Below are 21,244 nucleotides of genomic sequence, written 5' to 3'. Positions count from 1 at the left end.
TTAACCATGATTCAGTTTCTGTTTAAAATATTTTCAATTAAACAAAACAAAATAATTTTTTATTTTATTTCTTAAGTCTGTTAGCTTTAAATTTTGAAATTCTAATATTGTCTTTACGTGGAATTTCGTCTTTGAATACTGAATTTGATGTGCTTGGTGCCACATCTCTCTCCACCACAAAACTCGAACAAGCCTCTATGCTTGGACCAGCGACGTCAACTGTATGTTCATTTTTTTCTATTTTCGCAGGAGCTTTTTTGTGGACTTCGCTCGTTAATTTAATGTTTGCATTGCTACAAACATTATTTTCTTCACCTGCCTTTTCGTTGTTGAACGTTTTTTTAAGGATTGATTTAGGCTTGCTAATGTAGAGAGGATATATATCACCAGGAGTTTCAATGGTGCTTCCGGAGGAGTGGTGTGAAGCCGCCTGTAAATTTTCAAAATTAATTTGATATTCTTCTTGCTTAAAGCATTATAATTCGTTAAGATCGACAATGAAAATAACTTACATTTGAATGTGTGAAGCGGACAACAATTGAGTTTTGTTCATTTATGCAAATGTTTTCATTACTGACTGTGATGCTTTGATTGGCATCATCACTATCTTCTTCGTCTTCATCACTGTCATCATCAGCAACAACATTATCATAATTTTCAGTGCTGTGTAAATCTTTTATTTCTTTTTCATTCTCTTCATCTTCCCAGCTGACTGACTTTTTATTTTTTGTTTGCACCTCACCTGCAATCACTCTACCCAGGCTACTGCTACTTTCAGTTTCTGCTGTCTTTTTGTTGGTGAACAGATCATTATACAGATCATCATAATTTTGCAATATGTCTGAGTTTTCATTCTTTAAGGTGTCATCTTCATTTGATTGTGTATCTGTGTTTTTTTGTTCATCACTTTCAACATTTCCTGGTACCTCCAGATAATTATCTTCTTTTTCTTCAAGTTCTTCTAAAATTTTCCATAGCTTAGATTCATCGTTTTCTTGAACATCTTCAGTATTTGATGTAGATTTGCCAGTATGGATCTGTTTCTCTTTGCTTTTTCTGAGGTTTTCTTTGTGTCTCTCTTGAAAATGATACAATAATTTTTCATTCAATTTAATGAGTTTATTTCTTGCAATACATCATTTGAACAGCTTACCTCTCCACTTTGAGTCTTCTTCATCATTGCACTCCTCTTTTATTTCGACACATTCATTATTTTCCTTAGTTAAATAATTAAAAGTGAATTTAAACATTGAAACATTTTTGTTGAATAGTTGAAATTATCATAACATACAATGCTAGAGTTTCAAACCCATATAAATTTCAATCTAGTATAAAATATTAACCAGCAAATATTCAGAAGTAAATTGCTGCCTTGGTTTTATAAGGTTTTTTTGTTTCTTCAATTCCCCAATCTGTAATTCAAGGTCTAAATTAAGTAGAAATGTTATCAGTGACGCCATAGATTGGTTATATTTAAATAAATCTCACTTGAAATTCTTCTCTCTATTATTCCAGAGGCATGTTTGGCAGATGTTCTAACAAACCAATTGTCTCCTAACAGGATTGTGATTTGATTAGTATTGATCAACTGGCCGTGCATGAAGCCTAATTTTCCAAATGGGGCCTTGGAAATATATGACAATTAAAACAAACATGCATGACAGAATTAACAAAAAAATTAAAATACCAGGATTTGATACGATAACTTATCAGGTAGAGTGATTAGCCTTTCCTTCAATGAGCAGTAATCTTGTAACATCAAATTACTGGAGTTGTTAATTAAAATTTATGTAGGGTAATTGACAATAATAAAATAATGAGCATGTGAAAATTAAATGTTTGTATTATATAACATAACTTATTAAAATAGAAATTTTGTGCTTACAGTTTATCAATTTTTGATTGAGTTTCAGTTAAGACCTGCTCTGTGGCCTCCTGTAATCGCTTCAATCCATCTACATTCAGAGCCATTTTGATGCTGACTTTAACAAGTCTTATCAACTGTCATCAATTGTTATCAATCATCAACGTCTTTAAAAAAATTAAATTATTTATTTCAATTACTGGCATTTTAAGAATTAAGATTACAGTTCTTTCAGTACACACTGCCTCTTTTTTAATTAATTTAAATTTTAAATAACATATGGGTTATCATAAACCTTTCTTTATAATAAGAATAAGAAAGAGGTGACATAAGTTATTTACGGAGAAAGACGTTCACCAATAAAAAAACATAATCATGTAATGACACTATTTTCTTTTTATATTCATTAACTTTTAACTTTCACCATATCATTTATCGTTCAAAATATAAAAGTGAAACTTTTTGTTTATTTATTTAAAAATTATTTTAATTAGTTTTTTAATTAATTTAATTATATTTAATAATTTTATTAATAACATTATTGTAAAATTAAAATTTTCAAAGTTTTAAAATGTTTGATTTGTTGTGTTTGTTTTTGGTTAACAATTAAGTAAGTCTTTGCTGTTTGCAGCGACGTTCTTTTTCCTTTTTATCCTTAATCGTTGACGGCGTGTTATTTGGTGGGTCTCTGTAATCTCTCAAGATGGGTCGTATGCACGCTCCTGGGTTAGACATTTATTTAATCAATTCATTTATTTGTAACAAACATTTTTATCCAGTTTTATTTAATTTTTAGTAAAGGTATTTCCCAGTCATCGCTTCCATACCGTCGAAGTGTTCCAACAGTATGTTTCGTTTCAATATTTGTTTTGGAAATTGGTTATGTTTGGGATTTGCGTGGTGACGTTTTTAATTTCTGAGCTCGCAAATACCCAAATGAAAATGAAGCAGAAGAATTATGGGACCAAGGGTTTTCATTTTTGATTGCTCTTGGTCACCAATTCTGATTTAATTAAGTTCTATTTTTATTGTTAATTTATCGTAAAATTTTTAACAATAATATTAAAATATACAAGCTATTTTTTGTATGTCTGTTAATACTTAATTGTATTCATTGTTTGTATTAGTGGTTGAAGTTGAGTTCTGATGATGTCAAAGAGCAGATCTACAAATTGGCAAAGAAAGGATTGACCCCATCTCAAATTGGTCAGAATATTTTCATTCTGAATTCATTTTTAACTTGAAGAATTTTGCTATCAGGTCATTTTAATAAGAAGTTAAATGATTGCACAGGTGTGATTTTGAGAGACTCTCATGGAGTTGCCCAAGTAAAATCTGTCACTAGCAACAAAATTCTAAGAATTCTGAAGGCCAAGGGTCTAGCCCCAGAAATTCCAGAGGATCTGTATTTCCTGATTAAGAAAGCTGTTGCCATCAGAAAACACTTGGAAAGAAATAGAAAGGTCGGTACTGGAAATAATAAAATTATAAATCTTGAATAATGTACATATACTTAATACATGCCTGGTCTGTATTTTAATGCATAAATTTTCCATATCAGGACAAGGATGCTAAATTTAGACTTATTTTGGTGGAGAGTAGAATCCATAGATTAGCCAGGTATTACAAGACCAAAAAGGTTCTTCCTCCCACCTGGAAATAGTAATTATATTATTCATTCGATTTTTTTGTAAATTCTTATATTGTATTATTATGCTTTTTATTATATTTGTTTTGTTTAGTACTTTAGTTTATTGCTTTTATGTTTGTGATACACAAGATCAATATTAATGTGTGTAATTTTTTATTTTTTCAGTGAATCTTCCACAGCGTCAGCTCTTGTCTCGTAATTCTGTTATTGAATTTTCATGGAAACTATTGTTGTGTTTTGATTGAGAAATAAAACCAATGCAGTAGCATTTTCTTAACACGGTTGCTTTTTTGATTTTTCTATATCTGAGGTGTTTTAAATGCGAAGAAAAATTTAGTTTAAAATAGTCAGATAATCATGGGGCTGTTCGAATATTACGCAACTCTCCGGGGGGACGGGGGTTCAAAAATTGTTAACGAAAAAATGTTTTTTATATTTATCATTATTAATAAATTTAATTTTTCATTCTAAAACACAAATGTTAGTGTAGTTTTTATAGAATCTATGTTAATAAATGGTTAATGATCATATTTCTTTAAAATTGTCGTTTTCATCCATGAAACTTAGCAGTTATGAACATTCTGATAAAAAAACGACGAATACAATGCATTTTCGTGACCGCGTGGTACATACGGAAAAAAATCAAAAAAAATGCTACTCTAAATTCAATTGTTTTTTATTACCGAAAAATTAAAAATTTTTTTGTTACGTAACAGGGGGGGGGGTAAGTCGTTTGTTACGGAAGTGTTACGAAGGGGGGGAGGTAGTCAAAAGAGTCGTTTTTTCGTGTTACGTAATACTCGAACGCCCCCCATTGTGTTGAATGCGTAAATGTAACTAAAGGACAATACCTGGGTTAATAGTTGCATGGCATTTTACAATGGGATGGTTAAATATAACTAAAGGACAATACCTGGGTTAATAGTTGCATGGCATTTTACAAGGATAATTCTTGACTCGTGGTTGCGCAGAGAATGCGCCATGCTTTCATTTTTCACCTACGACTAACGTAGGATTGTTCTTTTAAAATGATTTAAACCTAATAAAGACCTATTTCAGGTCTAATATATAAAATTTAACGTGATACAATGCGCACATCGGGTAGAGTTGACTAATATATATCCATGAATTAATGTAATATACGCTTTAATATTGAAATATGCGCTATATGAAATGCGTGTTGAAAGTGAAAAGTGAGAGATGTTGATGACTTCAACCAATGAAAATTCGCCACGAACGATTGATGTGCGGTTGTTATGAGGATAAGAATTGGCCGGCGTTCGCACTAATTCGTCATTTTCGCGATTAGGGCTTTCATTTGTGTCACCGTTCAATCTGTGTTTTATTTTATCGTCATACTATTTTCCAGTTTATATTATGCAGGCTCAAATAAGTTAGCATTTTTTGGTTTCCGTTTCATTTGTTTTAATTTAATTTTTTTCTATTTTTTGAGTCATAGTTGCTACGTTTAGTAAAGTGTAAAAGTTATTTTAAAAAAAAAAAACATGTAGTAAATTAAATATTTTTATGAAATAATAAATAATTTTACGTTTATTTATGATGATATTTGGTAATAATTTTGAGTTGGTTAGTGTCAGGGTTAGGAATTTTAATTTTAAAAATTAATCAAATCAAATTTTATTCAATCCAAATTAATAATAATTAGGTAATGATTAGGAGACCAAAGCTAAAAGAAAACAAAATTCTTGTGTCGCAGGCCACCGTTCACAAATTGTTCATTCTAACACAATTTTTAAGTAAATTTATAATTCATGACAAAATTAACATAATCGTCATAATGCACACTTAACAATTTAGGAAGGTTTACTTAAAAGTTTATTTACTCAGTAAACTTTATTGACTTTAAGGAGTAATTTTGATAATTTTTGTTAAAACAGTTGTACTGTGTGTGTTGGTAGCATGTACGTCTGCTTTGTATTCATCTTCCGATGACGTCATTCAGTTGACAGATGCAAACTTCAGATCTCGTGTTGTGGACAGTGACGAGTTGTGGCTTGTCGAGTTCTATGCCCCATGGTCTGTTATATCTCGTTCTTTTGTTTCTAGTTTCAATAGCCTCCATTTGTCTGTATGTATAATAGTCTATCTATAATGTATTGTATTTCTATTTAAAAAGTTGCTCTATTGCTAATCTATTTAATTGAAAATTATCAATCTCTTAATTTTTTTATTACACAGCTCTTTTTTGTATTGTATTATTATATTATAAAAAATGTAAGACCAGTCACTTAAGTAAATGTCTTTTCTGATAGGTGTGGACATTGTAAGAATCTTGTACCAGAATGGAAAAAAGCTGCAACAGCCTTAAAGGTTTCTTAAATTTAATTTTTTTTCTCTTTTTAATTTTCTTATTTTTTGGGCTAAATCATTTTATTTATTTTACATGTTTTGTCAATAAATTGATGTTTCGTTATCTTCTCAGCACACTTTTTCTTATGTTTATTTCATTTTACTTTTTGTCTAGGGAATAGTGAAAGTAGGCGCAGTGGATGCAACTGAGCATCAGTCGTTGGGGTCCAGCTATAATGTTCGTGGTTTTCCTACTATCAAAATTTTTGGGTCTAATAAAAACAATCCATCCGACTACAATGGTAAGATTATGAGATTTTTCAAAAGTGAAGTGTTGTAATTTTTTTTCTTTTAAATGTATATTATGAAGGTGCCAGAACTGCTCAGTCGATTGTTGACACTGCCATCAATCACTTGAGAACTCTGGCCACAGAAAGATTGAGTGGAAGATCAGGTGGTGGTAGTAGCAGTGGTGGAAGTAGCAGTGGTGGAGAAAGAAAGGTACACACAATATTAAGTGCTCAGTAGTTGCATTCTATTAATTGTATTTCAATAAAATGTTTTTTTGTTACAATGAGAAAGGAATTTTGTTTGTGATGCAGTAAACTAGCATTTATTTGAATCTTAACTTTCAATCACATGCAGCCAGGAGATAAGAAGGATGTCATTGAACTGACAGACAGCAATTTTGAGGAACTTGTTCTGCGTTCTAATGACATGTGGCTCGTTGAATTCTTTGCTCCGTGGTGTGGACACTGCAAGAACCTGGCTCCTGAATGGGCATCTGCTGCCACAGAACTCAAGGGCAAGGTCAAATTGGGAGCCTTAGATGCTACTGTCAACACTGTCATGGCTAGCAGATATGGGGTTTGTTTTCACTAGATCATTTTTATCATTGTAATCATTATATCGCTACTGATTCAATGTTTTGTGTATATTATTAATGTTAATTAAAGTTGATTTTGTTGTTGCTTGTTTGTCTAACAGTGAGTAAAAGTTATCTGTATTGTTGAACCATGTATTAAACTGTACCTGTTAGGTGAATGGTTACCCAACAATAAAGATGTTTCCTTCTGGTAAGAAGGATGGTGAGGTTGTTGATTTTGATGGTGGAAGAACTGCAAATGATATTGTCAACTGGGCATTGGACAAACTTGCTGAGAACATTCCTCCACCCGAAGTTCTTGAGGTTTGTGCTCTTCAGCTGTTCTTCATTCTTTCTGGTCATCTGCACTCTTGTCTGTTATGTTGTTATTTATGTGGGATATATTAGATTGTTTCTCTATTATAAATCATATTACATTACCCTGTAAATATTTGTGTGTAGGGAAGAAAGATAAAAGTTTTGCTGAAACAAAATATTATTGCATTCTATTGTTTATTACTTTCTATTAATGTCAGCTGTGGAAGGGTTGTAATGTGGATACATGGATGATGTTATTTTGATAATGTGAATGATAAAAGTCAACATAACCGACATCTGATCATTGTAGCGAACCATCATCACATCATCTTGCAGCTGACAGATGAATCTCGCTTGAAAGAAGCCTGCCAGGAGCATCAATTGTGCATCATTGCCATCCTGCCACACATTCTCGACTGTCAGTCCAAGTGCAGGAATGACTACCTTGCCATCATGAAACATCAAGCTGAGAAGCACAAGAAGAAGATGTGGGGGTGGGTTTCTAGATGTTGATGTTTTCGCAAGTTTCACATGATGTTAGCATGATTTTGGTTTAGAGATGATAATATGTTTTTTATTTGAATTGTAGATGGCTGTGGGCGGAGGCTGGCTCCCAACAGGATGTTGAAAGTGCTCTGAACATTGGTGGATTTGGTTATCCTGTATGTATATTGTTCTTTTGTCTTGCTGTGTTTTATTTGTTTTTTTTAGTTGTATGCTTGTTAGGGTAAGATAATAGTCATAATCTTAACATTAAACCACAACGTTAATCTCATGTAGGCTATGGCTGCAGTTAACAGTCGCAAGATGAAGTTCTCGTGGTTGAAAGGATCATTCAGTGAGAAGGGAGTCAATGAGTTTTTGCTGTTAGTATTTTAAATCTCCGTTTATTAATTATGTGTTATTTGTATGTTTTGTTGGCTTGATGAATATGTTTAATCTTCACATTCAATTTTGTTTTATTATCCAGGGAAGTAGCTGTAGGCAGAAGTTCAACAGAGCCAATAAAGAATGATAAACTTCCAGACGTTAAAACAATTGATGCTTGGGATGGCAAGGATGGAGAGGTTGGTTGATTGATTGGCTTATTCTTTAAATGTTTAAACCATCAGTTGAATCCAGATACACAATTTTGATTTTAGCATTTTCTGTTCATGTTAGATCAAGCAGTTGAAATGAAATTTTTCTATTTTCTAGTCATATTACTAAGCTTTTTATATTCATCACAATTCTCTTGAATATATAATTGCAAAAATAAATAATTTCAACAGCTGCCTCCTGAGGAAGATATCGATCTAAGTGATGTTGAGCTAGACGACCTGCCCACGCCATCTGCTGATAAGAAAGTTGAATTGTAATCATTCATTGATTGATTGATTGATTGATTGATTGATTGATTGATTGATTGATTGATTGATTGATTGATTGATTGATTGAATGCTTCTCGTCTGATTCATTGGACCCAGCTTATCATTTTCTCATTCTTGTTGTACCATAGTTTATGTAAAAATCTGAATTATTTGTCTGGTTTTGTCTTTTGATGGATGTGTGCCTGTTTTATAATGTACGCAAATGTGTGTGTGTGTGCGTATGCATGCGTGTGATGTTAAGTTTCTTGTTTGTAGTGAACTGTTTACTGCTGTTACAAATAAACTGATGTATTTTAATGTTCTTTGTATGCGATATATGTGCATGGCTAACGTTTAATATTTGTTTGTTAAGACATGTGGCAGTGTTTTGTGTACAGTTACGTAATATCAATGTTATTGTTTCAATTGTAGTAATTGGTATTATAATAATTATTTATTTGTATTGAAGTTAATATTTAATGTAGTGCAATGTCCAAAAAGAGAAGAATTCGTAGATTGTGAGCTTATGGTTTTTACACGTCTAATTTAAACGCATTTACTTGAAATTGGTATGTCCTATGTCGTTATTTGTCGAAAAGAACATAAAACTTAAATTTCAGTTTACATTTTTTATAACGGCTGTCTTGTGAGTCATTTTTTTCAATGTGGCTATTCAATGAAATGTTCAACTGGAGGTATGAAGTAACTGTTCTTAATTTGTTAAGTTTCAGTTGTCGACGATTATCGCGAGTCAGAAGAAATTTTATTATATTTAACTCACGATTTAAACTCTCCGTTAATTCAAAAAGGAGATGAGCTTTATTTTATTTATTTTTATTTATTTATTTTATTTTTCGCCCAGTCTATACAGTTTTTTCTACTACTTTTTAAGAATTAACAAAAGAACACCGCTTTTTTAATTAAGATCTAAAATTAGACTAAGTACAAGAAGTAATAAATCGAGCGATTAAAGTAATATTAAGTAAATATTAACATTTTGATTTTGCACTTTAGCCATGAGATCAAAAGATGAATAATCTGGCGTGTGTATGCTGTACGTATTTTCTATTGTATGGTCTATAATAAGTGTTAAACTTACTTGGCTATAATCTATAGATACACTGAAATACGTAGTTTTTTCAGGGTTTAAATTGCAATATCTATCGCTTAAAATGTATACCGACGACGACTACGAGAGATATATTGAAGAACTGAGAAGCAAGGTTAATAATAGCGCTGGTAATAATGATAAAAAACGTTTGGATAACGTGTGTTGGACGTTTGTGCGTACGTCCACCAGCAACGTTACTCATTCATACGTTCGTATCAGATTTTTTATTAGACCTCTCCGTTTATCCTACAGAGCTTTGAAGAGATAGATTTTGAGATATCGCCAAGTCGCTGGACCAGATTATTACCTGCCGACAAAGTTGTTCAGTCTCACATTGATTTAATTAACGAGGGTAAATAAATATTTTAAGAAATTTATTTTAAAAACAGAAATTATTGAACACTTTTCAACTAACATTAGCGAGCGACAACGCGTCAAAGGTTTTAAAAATTGAAGAAAACATCAAATATGGACCGAGTGATAAGCAAGCCTACGACATCGTAACAAATGATGGAGTAACAAAAAGTTCGTACTGGACACAATAAAATTTGGAACTAAATCCACTGTTTCTAAACAGTTTAAATTTAAGCTGACAACCTGTTTATATTAATTGCTAAACTTAAATGCGTTTAGTCAGTTAGTTACATTTAGTTATAGGGATGCACATTAATGCATGTCTGTGTCTGAATCTAAATTTTCTATTGAAATATTGAAATAAATTTCAGAAAACCCAGTATTTGTATTTTTTCATGGAGGATATTGGCAAGCACTGAGGTCGTCAACGTATCTATATTTTGAAATTTTACTGACATGTTAACTCTCGAATGCAAAAAATTTCTATTCATTACTTTCCTATCAGTCGGCAGCAGTACCATTACATCGGACGTCCGATTGTATCAAAAAATGCTACCTATGTCAGTGTTGGATACAATCTTGCTCCAAACGGTCAGTTACTCTATCATGTTGTTAATGAAAATGTATAATATTTAATGTCTTGAAAATGTATCAAATAACTTCTATAATAAATACACTTTCAATAGTTTCCTTAACGGAAATGGTTAAGCAAGCAAGCGTTGCTATATCTAGTATAGTGAAATATTTTGTAGCTCTCGAATGCAGGTTCGTCTTAGAATTTAAATAATTTGAACATTGAAAACGTTAACAACATACAATTATACCATAAATGCATTGAAGTATAATCAGTCGTCGATGCATTTCTTCCAATAGCAACATCTACCTGTGCGGGCATTCAGCAGGAGCCCACCTGGCACTCACATCCACAACGACATGCGACGATTTACCTTTCATAAGTCAATACATTAAAGGTTCGATGAACGTTTCAATTCTTTTGTGAGTATTAACTGCTTATCCGCACAACTATCAAATTCTAGATATTGTCTATTCTACTCCGATAATGCGCGTTCCGTACCAGTTCATTGTTGTAGTGACACCTACGATTTTAGCTTATCAAATACGGAAGCGTTCATAAAAAGTCGAAGCCAGAAGTATTCGCGTGCATTTAAAATTTTATTGTATCATTAACCAGGTAATAAAGCTATTAATTTTCAAATGATGACACGATAATCATTTTTTCAGGTTTTGTTCTACTATCGGGTATTTTCGACGCCAGACCTGTTTACGAATCCTCTGAAAACAAGATCCTTCACATGACAAGGTATGCAGAATTTGTATTGATGCAATTGACTGGACAAAAAAGAAAACAGATTATTCATTCATGCATAATTTTTGTAATTGTTGAAACAGAGAAGAGAGTTGCGAGATAAGTCCGCTGGTAAGTGAGAAACACATTAAAAATCTGGCAGCCTACTTGAAGCATGCAGCATATTTCATCGTTGCTGCTGAACAAGATCCTCCACTCTTCAAAAGAGAATCGTTAGAGCTCTACAGGGTTAGTTTCTTGACTATCTACATTCCTATTATAATTACTGTCACATTTACTTTCAGCTCATCCATTAATCGCTTAATCACAAAATAACACTGTGGTCATTTCTTAAGTATGGTAACTCTTGCATAGAAAAATTTATTGCTTTAAAGATTTTACAGAAAGAGAAATTTGAACGAATTGAGTTTTCAATTGCAGAGGGCATGGACCACTTTAATTTGGTGGAGCGACTTATTGAACCAGAATATTTTGTGACAAAGGTTTTTAAATTGAATTGCAAAAACTTTTAATTCGATAATTAGCTCATGTAACTACTTAATGATACATTTTTGCAGAAAATTCTCAAAACAATGGGTCTGGAAAAAGATGAGTAACAAAAATGAATGGAAGATTTGTGAGTTTTATTTTATAGAAAAGACAATATAAAGTAAATCAATCATTAAGAGAACGGTTTTTAGAATGTAAAACGCATGCAATAAAATCTTTAACTTTTTCCTGAAAAATATAAAAGTAAACAAATTGTAAAACCGCTAAAAATAAAAATAAGCTGAGACATTTACAAATTTTGTTTAGTTAACTGAGAAAATCTAGTAACAAAATTATAACAAACCAGAATGCACTTGTCAACAATGGTCTGCGTGATTTCGTAGTATTTCAAACGTGGAAAATCAACCTCAAGGTCATCATCTCCACCGCCCACAAGCACTAATCCAGTCACAACATCATATTTCTGTCGGTAAGATTCTATCCGTTCAACTGGGCAGTTATATTTCGAACGCTGACCAATAATGTACAGAGTAGGCGTGGTTATATCGATCAGGTGATTGTCGCCAGATCTATCGAAGGAATAATTTAGGCAGATAACTCCATCCACTAAAACTTTGCTCGATACCTTTGAATAAGGTTAAAATTGATTTCACACAATATAATTTTTCTAATAAAAATACAATAATAGATGTACAATGAATACATACAAAATGAGCAATTAGCGATGTATAGCATTTGCCCATCAAAAATATTGGAGATCTCGGTGATTGGTGTCTTATCTGTGAAGAAAAAAAAATTTGATAGATAAATTTCACCAGCTTAAATTGACAATTTTTTTCTGTATTTAAATAATTACAAAAAAAATGTGATAAAATGCAAATAAATTTTTGAAATAATTCATAGAATGAAACCTTTTTGATTCTGTTGACAACTTTGTGCATTAACCTCTGCATGTGGTTCCTAATGTGATTAATAGATGCATGACATGCAATAGCGTGGGAGCCTTCCACGCAGTGAACGTTACAAATCCTTGCAGTGTCAGATAAGTAGCTGTCCCAAAACCTCCACCTCCTTTTCAATGCTGCACTGCCAGAATCTTCGATGTTTTCAATTTTAATCAAGATTGGTTGGCTGATGCCCGGCTGGAATAAAATTTTTAAACAAAAAATTTATTTCAAAGTCAAATTAAAAGAAGAGAAAAATACTTAAATGCTGCGTGAAACCTGGTCAATAATTCGTTTGGTTGGATTGATGACGTCGACAGGCTGCCAGGGAGAACTGAGAAGTAAGTTGAAGCCTTCAGCTGCTGTCTCGTTCAGATGCTTCAAATTGTCTCCTATCATTGTGTCGATCAAGTTGGGTAGCTAGGTCAAGGTGATTTTTATAATTAAATTAGTAAAACTAAAAATGATTTTTCAAAAAAGTATATTAATATAATTAAATTTTTCATAAAAATGAAACAATTAATTTTAACTGATAAAATTGGATGGTATAATCAGCTAGACAGATTAAGGCAAATGTAAATGTAAGAAAATATAAAATAAAGAAATTTACAACGTTAATAAATACATACAGTGGCCTATATACAAATTTTAAAATTTACTTGTGACTTCAATAATTGAAGTATTTCAATGTAAATGACCAAAAGTTCTTCAGATAAGGTGCTGACAAGTTTGCCATGCAACCAGGATGCTACAGATTTGTCCTAAGGATGATGGTTCATTCAAATGACAACATCTTTACAAGCTAATGACAATCTAATTAATAAATTAAATAAAAACATTTTAACAATTTAAAACGAAATAAGTCTAATAGTTAATTTAATTAAGTTGGTCATTAGTTGAAACAATTATATAACAAAAATATGAAAAAACTAACCCAATAAACGGTGGCCATAATTCTTCTAAACTGTTCAGCTAATTGTGTTAGGCTCAATTTTCTTTTTATAAACTCATTTCTTGACTTTAACAAATAATAATTTGTTGTTATCTTACATTAACAAACAAATTAATACGATCAAATGGTGATGAAAAGAAGTTATATCAAACAACCCATTTAGAATTAAAAAAATCATTAAATTGAAATATTTTGCAGTAATTCAAGTAAAAAATAATTTTTACAAATGATAAAATAATAAAATTTAAAAAAATAAAAAAATATACTGTCAGAAATGTCAAAAGTTAAAAATTTCTTAATTATTTACATTTTCATAAGTTAGTCTTCTTACTCTCTCCATCTTTAAAAGTTTCAAAACTCTTTTGATTGCATATTTTTGAGCATTGGACTGATCATCTCTGGGTCTGGAAAAATGATAACAATCATATAATATAATCTAACTTATAATCAATCTTATAAACAATCATTATAAAGATAACTAAACTAAATTTACTACTAAACAGTATCAAAATCATAAAACAGAAAAACATTTGATGACTTACAAAAGACATGGAGGTGTTTGATCTCTCTCCAAACTTTCATAAACCTCTTCCTCAAAATGATTTTCATTATTCACCATTTCATTGTCATTATTTGCTGTTTTTTTATTGGCTGTGTTAACTTCATCATCCTCATCATCGTGGTTGTTATCACTAGTAATAAAAAATCTGGCAAAGTGGCAGTAGCGCTGACATTGATTCATGGCATTCACAGACTTCTCCACATTGTACAAGCGAGGTTTCTCGTATGCCTCATCGTAGCTTTCATCATTTACCTCAAGCACATTTACTACACCTTCCTCATCATCATCATCTTCGTTTCTAAAAATATATAAATAAATAAATAATTAATTAAATATTTAAACAATTTCATATTTCAGCAGTTAATTATAATTATTTGATTGCCAACTTTTGATATTCTGCGCTGATTTTGAAAAGATAAATTGCAGGCAGATGTTTTTTCTCTTCTGTCCAGATAACATTTGAATAAGAATGGTCCTTATTTATATTATCGCTCGCTTCATAACTTTCGAAATTATTCAACAAATTTGTATTCAACTCAGTCATTAAACAAATTTGTATTTAAACAAAAAAAAACCCATTCAAAAACTTATTTATTATAAAATTTAATTAACCAAACCAACACAACCTCAACACGTAAATTAAATGTAGTAAAAAACGAAGAACAAAAATTACGCGCAATTTTTAACTTATTCAATTGCAACGGAGAGTCACAGTGTCATCTGAGTAAAGTTAGGCATAGGCCTGGAATACGCAACAGTTACGCATCAGTTTCTTTCAGCGTCGAAGTTTTGAGGTCATTTGATGATTCTCTAAGCCATGAAAGTTCTTTGACGGCCGATACACTTGGGCGGATTTCTTCCGGGGTCAGAATTTTTCTAATGGTCTTCTGACATCGTCCGCTTATTTTGATACTAGTTGGCATCAACAGAGGTATAACCACTAACTTTAACAAACGTTGCAAGTTCGTGTCTTCAAACGGCAGCGAACCAAACACCTTTAAATTAAAAACATTAATTTTATTTGTAATAACAGATTTCGCTTCAATTTTGAGATAAATTTATTTATCTTAATAGTACTGCTTAAGGTTATTTTTTGATTAATTAAATTAATTGTTTGAAAGTTATTGTGAAGTATTGTTTTTGATCGAGTTTTCACTGTTATATATTAGCTTTCTGCTTTGCCCTTTGTGCAAACACATCTAGTACTGGTACAAAATCACACATAAACAAAATTACACAAGCTCAGGGCAATGTATTTGTCACAAGTTTACACTAAAAATATTTACATATTTAAACAATTGCATAAAAGAACACAAAATTACCATGATGTAGAGGATAACACCTAAACTCCATACATCAGCTAGAAAGGGTATATAAGGACGCCCCTGCAAAATTTCAGGACACGCATATGCGTAACTTCCACAGAAAGTTGTGCTTCTTATAAGTTCGTCGGTAGAGTTTAAATTACTTTTTGCATATCCGAAATCAATTATTTTAACGTACCCTCTCGCGTCTAAAAGTATATTTTCGCATTTCAAATCTCTGTGGGCTATTCCCTTTTCGTGGATGTACTCAATGCCGTTGCACAGTTGCCTGAAGATTTTTTCAGATGTTTTTTCGTTCAGTTGTTTCTTTGCTTGCACAGCTTGTAAAAGACTCAAACCTTTCACTAATTCCATCACTATATAAATCTGAAAAAGTAAATAATAAAAAATTAAATACCACTGCATGATTGTCTGATTATCAGACTGATGTCAGTCTGATAATCAGACATCGTCAAACATCATCGTCAAATTCATGCAAGTTATAGAAACCAACTTTAACGTTGGTTTCTATAACTTGCATGAATGTGACGATGTTTGGATGCACCAATTCTTTCATCAACTCTAATTCTTTTGGGAGAAATTGTGTCAAAAACTCTTTAGCACCACGTATTTTGGGAATAACTTTTATAGCAACTTCAGTTTCATGAGTTTTGGAGAATGCAGAGTGTAAAACACTGTAGGCACCAACACCTAACACTTCATTATTCACCGTGTAACCGTACAAACTCAAGACTCCAAAGCTTTTGTCGTTCAAATCTTCAGCGGACATGTTGCGTTGTGTCGTTATTGTTAATTCTTTTTATTTTCTGTCCAATGAAGATATTTGAAATCCGTGATGAAAGCATAGATTGTTAATTTACTTTTTCACAACATTTTCTTCGCTAGCGATATTTACTAACATTAACTTATTTGTTTTGAATTTTAAAACTAATCATACGATCCGCATGATTTAGTGAAAAATGTTTTGTAAGATGTTAGTGTGAGGAACACGCATCAAGTTAAATAAGAATTGTATCATATATTAGTTAATATTCATCAAATACCTTTTTAAATTTTAGGTCATGTCTTTCGAACAAACTGAAGGTATGTCCTAATTTTTGACTACACGGCCACGCACACACACACACACACTATCACATAGTTGCAAGTTTAATTTAAGATGCTCTACCAGTACCACTATGAAATTAATTGTAAAAATGTCAATGATCAAATGATCTGCCAATTTAATTAGTTATTTATTTTATTTTATTTATAATGCACTTGCCTTTTCTTTTTTGTTCTTCTCCACAATTTTCACAACAAAACTTTTGAAAAATATTTCCTGATTTTTTCTTTGAGTTTGGTGTTCACTGTGTGAACACCAAACTCAAAGATCTCACGTGTTGTGCTTTATTATGTATGAAGTAAAAAAAATTACATCTTTTAAATTTAAATCATACACCACATCTTTTTAAAATTCTTTTTTATAATTTTCTATTTTAAATATTTTATATTTTAAATTATGAAAAAAATAGCATTGCAATTGAAGTGAATGCAATGCTAAGTTAAATCCTAATTCATTTATAGTATATGTTAAGTATTACTATTAATATTTTTCATTTATAATATATTACTATCATTATTTGATATTATTAATTATTTAATATTAATATTTGTATTGCAAATTAAGATCTTAAAGCATTTGAGAGGAGGTTAACAGAAGTGATATCACAACTACAACCGATTACTGTCAGATGGAGATGTAATTATAAATTATGATTACTAATACTAACAAATAATGAATTACTAATTATGAATTGCTATTTATGAATTGCTTATTATTATTATTATTATTATTATTATTATTATTATTATTATTATTGGTGTGCTGTAAGTGCTCTTAACTAAGATCGCTGAGGGGCTAATGATTATAGAAATACATTGGGTAGCATGGATAGAAATGAATGGAAAAACATTAGCAGCAATTGCTTATCATAAATTGCTAATTTTGAATTATTAATTGTATGATATTAATTTGTTATTTGTTACTGGTAAAGTAAATTTTAATAAATTTCATTTCATGAGTTAAACCAGAGAATTATATTTTTTTTTGAAAATTTTTGCTTTAATTAATGATGAGTAAATTAATAAAATATTTTGTTTAAATTTTTTTAGTTTTTGAATCATTTCAAAAAAATGCATTTTTCTGCAATAACTTGAAAATTAAATTATAAACTCAAAATTATTTTTACTGAATATTTTTAGTTGTCCTCCTGTTAACAGCAGTTTGCACAATTGCTGGAGCCTTGAACTGGCTGATGGATCCTGAAACGTTTAAGGTTGTCATCAACTTCATCATCATCATTGTCATCAACATCAACTTTTTAATCATTGCTGTCATCATTTTATTCTTCAACGTCAACTTAATCATTATTGTTATCTTTTAACATCAGCATTTTGACAATTATCATCAGCATTTTGTACATCATTGGCATTTTTACTGTTATTATCGCATGACAAAGATATTTTAACATTGATACTTTTTTCCAGGTCTCCTTCTTCGACTCCTTACTTAACCACTTATTTTTCACATCCAGTAGCATCTGCCTGATCATTCTATTTCTTCTCGGCATCCACAAGAGAGTTGTTGCTCCATCCATGTTAGTCGCCATGTAATATTTACCATTCTTGTAAATTTACCAAATCGTTTTATGTAATGTATCGTTTTTTTTGCGATGTACTTTTTATTTAAAGTAATTTTTACAATTGTTTTCTTATGTTATTATATTTAATGTTATTTTACTTTTTGTATACCAATTAGTAATTAATATTAATTAATTAATTGATTGATTAATTGTGCAGAATAGCTTCAAGATGTCGATCAGTTCTGGCTGATTACAATATGTCATGTGATGATGTTAGTTATTCTTAGCAGAAATCTTAAAATATTTGACAATTGACTAGTTGATGTCAACTTAAATTCACTTTTAACATCTAAATATATTATTGATATACATTATCTAAAATATTTTGAAAAAAATATTGAAAATTATTTGAGGTATAATATTCAAAAAATTATTTTGGTACATTTATTTTAAAGATATGTGAATTAAAAAAAATTAGACAGGGAAGTTGATATTGAGACCCAGGCCAGGAACATGATTTGCTGACTACATCATCATCGTCGTCGTCGTCATCATCCTCATTTTATACCATCATTATTGTCGTCGTCATCATCATCAATCATTATCATCCTTGATCATCATTATCGTCACAATCCAGCGTTATACAAAACCAAATGAACGAGCGAATGTGTAAATTTATGTTATTCTATTTTGTCATCACCATCATCATCGACTTAACATCAACATGTACCTTTTATTAATTATTAATTAATTAACTACATCATCATCATCCTTATTACATTATTATCACTATTTATTAACTACATCATCATCATCATCCTTATCATTATAATCGCTATCATAATTTTAATCATCTCAATTTGTTTATTATCAATCGTCATCATCATCATCAACTGTGTGACTGAACTTTTAATTGTGTTTCTTAGTAGGAATGTTGTACTTAATAATAATAATTATTAATAATTAAATTCAGGCGTGCTTACGTTATGTTATCAATTCTTCTTTATTTGTATATCTCAACCTTTCATCTTATTATTTCATTGATTTATTTTTTTAGCATTAATGTATAGACTAGAATCCACTTTTAAATTCAGAAGTTTATTTTATTGTCTTTATTATTATATTTTTTTTTTAAATACATCGTCCTAAATAAAAGAAAACCATATTATGTGTGGGCATTGTAAACAGAAGTACGTACACTATATATATATATATATATATATATATATATATATATATATATATATATATATATATATTTGTCCGACACATAACGGATAGAGACTATAAAAGAGGATTGATATATATATATATATATATACATATTATGTATATATTTGTATATATATATATATAAATGCAATTTTTGATGAAAATCACACCATGTTTTGAGTTAGCTAGCTTCCTGTTTAATTTTTCGATTTTTCTTACGGTAGATCATAAACCATTGTCGAGTTTCTTGAGTTAAGAACCAAAATTTTTATTTATTTTAAGCATGATAGAACAAAAAAGTCTTTTTCGGTATTCCTATACCATCTTCGGTGTTTGAATTGATTTTGGCCATATACACAACGTATCAATTCGAACACTGATGATGGTTTAGAAATGCTGAAAAAGCTTTTTTGTTCTAACATGCTTAAAATAAATGAAAATTTTGGTTTTGGACTCAAGAGAATCGAAAAATTAAACAGGATGCTAACTCACTTGGAACATACTGTGATTTTTATCAATAATTGCATTTCTGACAGTTTTAATCTTTATATATATATATATAATATATATATATATATGGGCGTGTATAGCATATTATGTTCATCAGTGTATGCATTTATATAATTAATCATAAAATGTTTTAACCCGCGAAAAAGTACATTCACAAAGTGATCTGACAAAAAGTTATCAATAAAGCCACAATTATATATATATATATATATATATATATATATATGTGTGTGTGTGTGTTTTTGTGTATGTGTGAGAAAGTGTATGTGTATGTGTGTGTATATGTGCACGCGTGTTATTGTTACCAATAAAAAACATACAAAAAATTATACTATATGTAAATGAATATATATATATATATATATATATATATAGTGTAAGTATTATATATATATATATATATATATATATATATATATATACAAATTTTTATCTTTTTATCATATGTATCAATATAAGGTATTATTAAGGACTTGATGGATGGATTGTATTATTGCATTAATTCATTTACTGGACAAAAATCATTGACATATTTGAAGGAAGGCACGCCAACTACTGCATAGCGAGCAATAGTTTAATAAATTTTTGAGAAAAACTTCAACGATGGTAAAACTAGCGTTAGTGGAACTTTATTATTTTAGTATTAAATTCAAATTGATTTATAAGATTAATTTAATGCTTTCTTAACGACATACCGATGTTCAAGTCATACATATGCGCCATGACGTGACTTACGGAAAAAAATTTGTGTCACATGACCAAACGTATACAAATTATTGTTTCGTGACTGCTTTAGGGTTTTTTTTTTTTTAATGAAAATCTCTTTAAAAAATATTATCGGACGTTTTGATTTGAACACGAGCAATGATGGTAGGATAGCATATATATAAATTGTTGGGCATTCGATGAGATTAATAATAATAATAATAATATAATAATAATAATGGAAATGAATGTAAGAACAGCATCACAATCACTAATCATAACTAGAACAACGTTCACAAATTTATAGAAACCATTTTTAACAATTATTAAATGTTCGACATGAAAATTGAAATTAAAACCAATATTACATCTGTGCAACAACATTTATAGGCAAACTTTAATGAAACCCAACATAGTTATTATATTAACAAATGCAAATCTAATATGTAAAATTAATACAATCTTGTACGCATTATTAACAATGTTTCATTCACATCAAACAGGAAAAAAAAAATAACAATAATCTTTCAAACAAGTTTCCTACACGTACACACACACACGCACACACACACACACCACGCAAATACAGACGGGCATGCAAACATACTATGATATTTGGTACGTGTGTTCGTATATATAGTCATGAAAGTAAAACAAAACAACAAATTAAGAACATTTTTAAAATAAGAAGAAAAAAAAAACAAGAAAGAATATTAACAAATCTACCTGTAACTTTAACGGTAAAAAAAAACATTATCGCAACAAGGTTTTA

At 30.3% G+C, this 21,244-nt stretch overlaps 7 protein-coding genes across 7 annotated transcripts; 4 read left to right on the top strand and 3 right to left on the bottom strand.

Annotated features, from left to right (window-relative positions):
* Nucleotides 1-64: 64 nt before the first annotated feature.
* Nucleotides 65-1,971, bottom strand: HELRODRAFT_159625 (hypothetical protein; the record flags this gene model as incomplete). The annotated part of the gene is made up of 7 exons (XM_009011502.1): nt 65-430; nt 579-1,078; nt 1,154-1,217; nt 1,344-1,426; nt 1,489-1,624; nt 1,688-1,766; nt 1,886-1,971. 7 exons carry the CDS (start codon nt 1,969-1,971, stop codon nt 65-67), a joined length of 1,314 nt encoding a protein of 437 aa, XP_009009750.1.
* Nucleotides 1,972-2,567: 596 nt separating this feature from the next.
* On the top strand, nt 2,568-3,714 carry HELRODRAFT_62947 (hypothetical protein; the record flags this gene model as incomplete). The annotated part of the gene is made up of 6 exons (XM_009011501.1): nt 2,568-2,590; nt 2,661-2,709; nt 2,992-3,070; nt 3,158-3,327; nt 3,426-3,526; nt 3,681-3,714. 6 exons carry the CDS (start codon nt 2,568-2,570, stop codon nt 3,712-3,714), a joined length of 456 nt encoding a protein of 151 aa, XP_009009749.1.
* Nucleotides 3,715-5,415: 1,701 nt separating this feature from the next.
* Nucleotides 5,416-8,366, top strand: HELRODRAFT_63467 (hypothetical protein; the record flags this gene model as incomplete). Its single annotated transcript, XM_009011500.1, has 11 exons — nt 5,416-5,552; nt 5,789-5,846; nt 6,001-6,127; nt 6,196-6,326; nt 6,471-6,692; nt 6,865-7,014; nt 7,345-7,502; nt 7,598-7,670; nt 7,789-7,874; nt 7,979-8,075; nt 8,280-8,366. Coding segments are annotated over 11 exons (1,326 nt in total), but the record flags the coding sequence as incomplete, so codon positions are not given.
* Nucleotides 8,367-9,529: 1,163 nt separating this feature from the next.
* Nucleotides 9,530-11,745, top strand: HELRODRAFT_159623 (hypothetical protein; the record flags this gene model as incomplete). The annotated part of the gene is made up of 11 exons (XM_009011499.1): nt 9,530-9,580; nt 9,721-9,820; nt 9,889-9,993; nt 10,194-10,251; nt 10,328-10,413; nt 10,509-10,587; nt 10,696-10,793; nt 11,065-11,143; nt 11,233-11,377; nt 11,524-11,631; nt 11,707-11,745. 11 exons carry the CDS (start codon nt 9,530-9,532, stop codon nt 11,743-11,745), a joined length of 948 nt encoding a protein of 315 aa, XP_009009747.1.
* Nucleotides 11,746-11,803: 58 nt separating this feature from the next.
* Nucleotides 11,804-14,555, bottom strand: HELRODRAFT_159622 (hypothetical protein; the record flags this gene model as incomplete). Its single annotated transcript, XM_009011498.1, has 9 exons — nt 11,804-11,866; nt 11,982-12,263; nt 12,550-12,780; nt 12,862-13,002; nt 13,242-13,343; nt 13,517-13,600; nt 13,866-13,938; nt 14,077-14,386; nt 14,483-14,555. 9 exons carry the CDS (start codon nt 14,553-14,555, stop codon nt 11,804-11,806), a joined length of 1,359 nt encoding a protein of 452 aa, XP_009009746.1.
* A 299-nt stretch (nt 14,556-14,854) lies between these two features.
* Nucleotides 14,855-16,190, bottom strand: HELRODRAFT_63410 (hypothetical protein; the record flags this gene model as incomplete). Its single annotated transcript, XM_009011497.1, has 3 exons — nt 14,855-15,091; nt 15,419-15,787; nt 15,915-16,190. The coding sequence occupies 3 exons, from the start codon at nt 16,188-16,190 to the stop codon at nt 14,855-14,857; spliced, it is 882 nt and encodes a 293-aa protein (XP_009009745.1).
* An 899-nt stretch (nt 16,191-17,089) lies between these two features.
* HELRODRAFT_63233 (hypothetical protein) lies at nt 17,090-18,562 on the top strand (the record flags this gene model as incomplete). Its single annotated transcript, XM_009011496.1, has 5 exons — nt 17,090-17,162; nt 17,666-17,742; nt 17,951-18,060; nt 18,263-18,317; nt 18,524-18,562. Coding segments are annotated over 5 exons (354 nt in total), but the record flags the coding sequence as incomplete, so codon positions are not given.
* Nucleotides 18,563-21,244: the final 2,682 nt, after the last annotated feature.

The sequence above is a fragment of the Helobdella robusta genome (genome assembly GCF_000326865.2).
Source record: "Helobdella robusta unplaced genomic scaffold HELROscaffold_1, whole genome shotgun sequence".
In the NCBI taxonomy this organism is placed as follows: domain Eukaryota; kingdom Metazoa; phylum Annelida; class Clitellata; order Rhynchobdellida; family Glossiphoniidae; genus Helobdella; species Helobdella robusta.
Note: the sequence above shows the minus strand (reverse complement) of the source record. Positions and strands in the feature narration are given on the sequence as shown.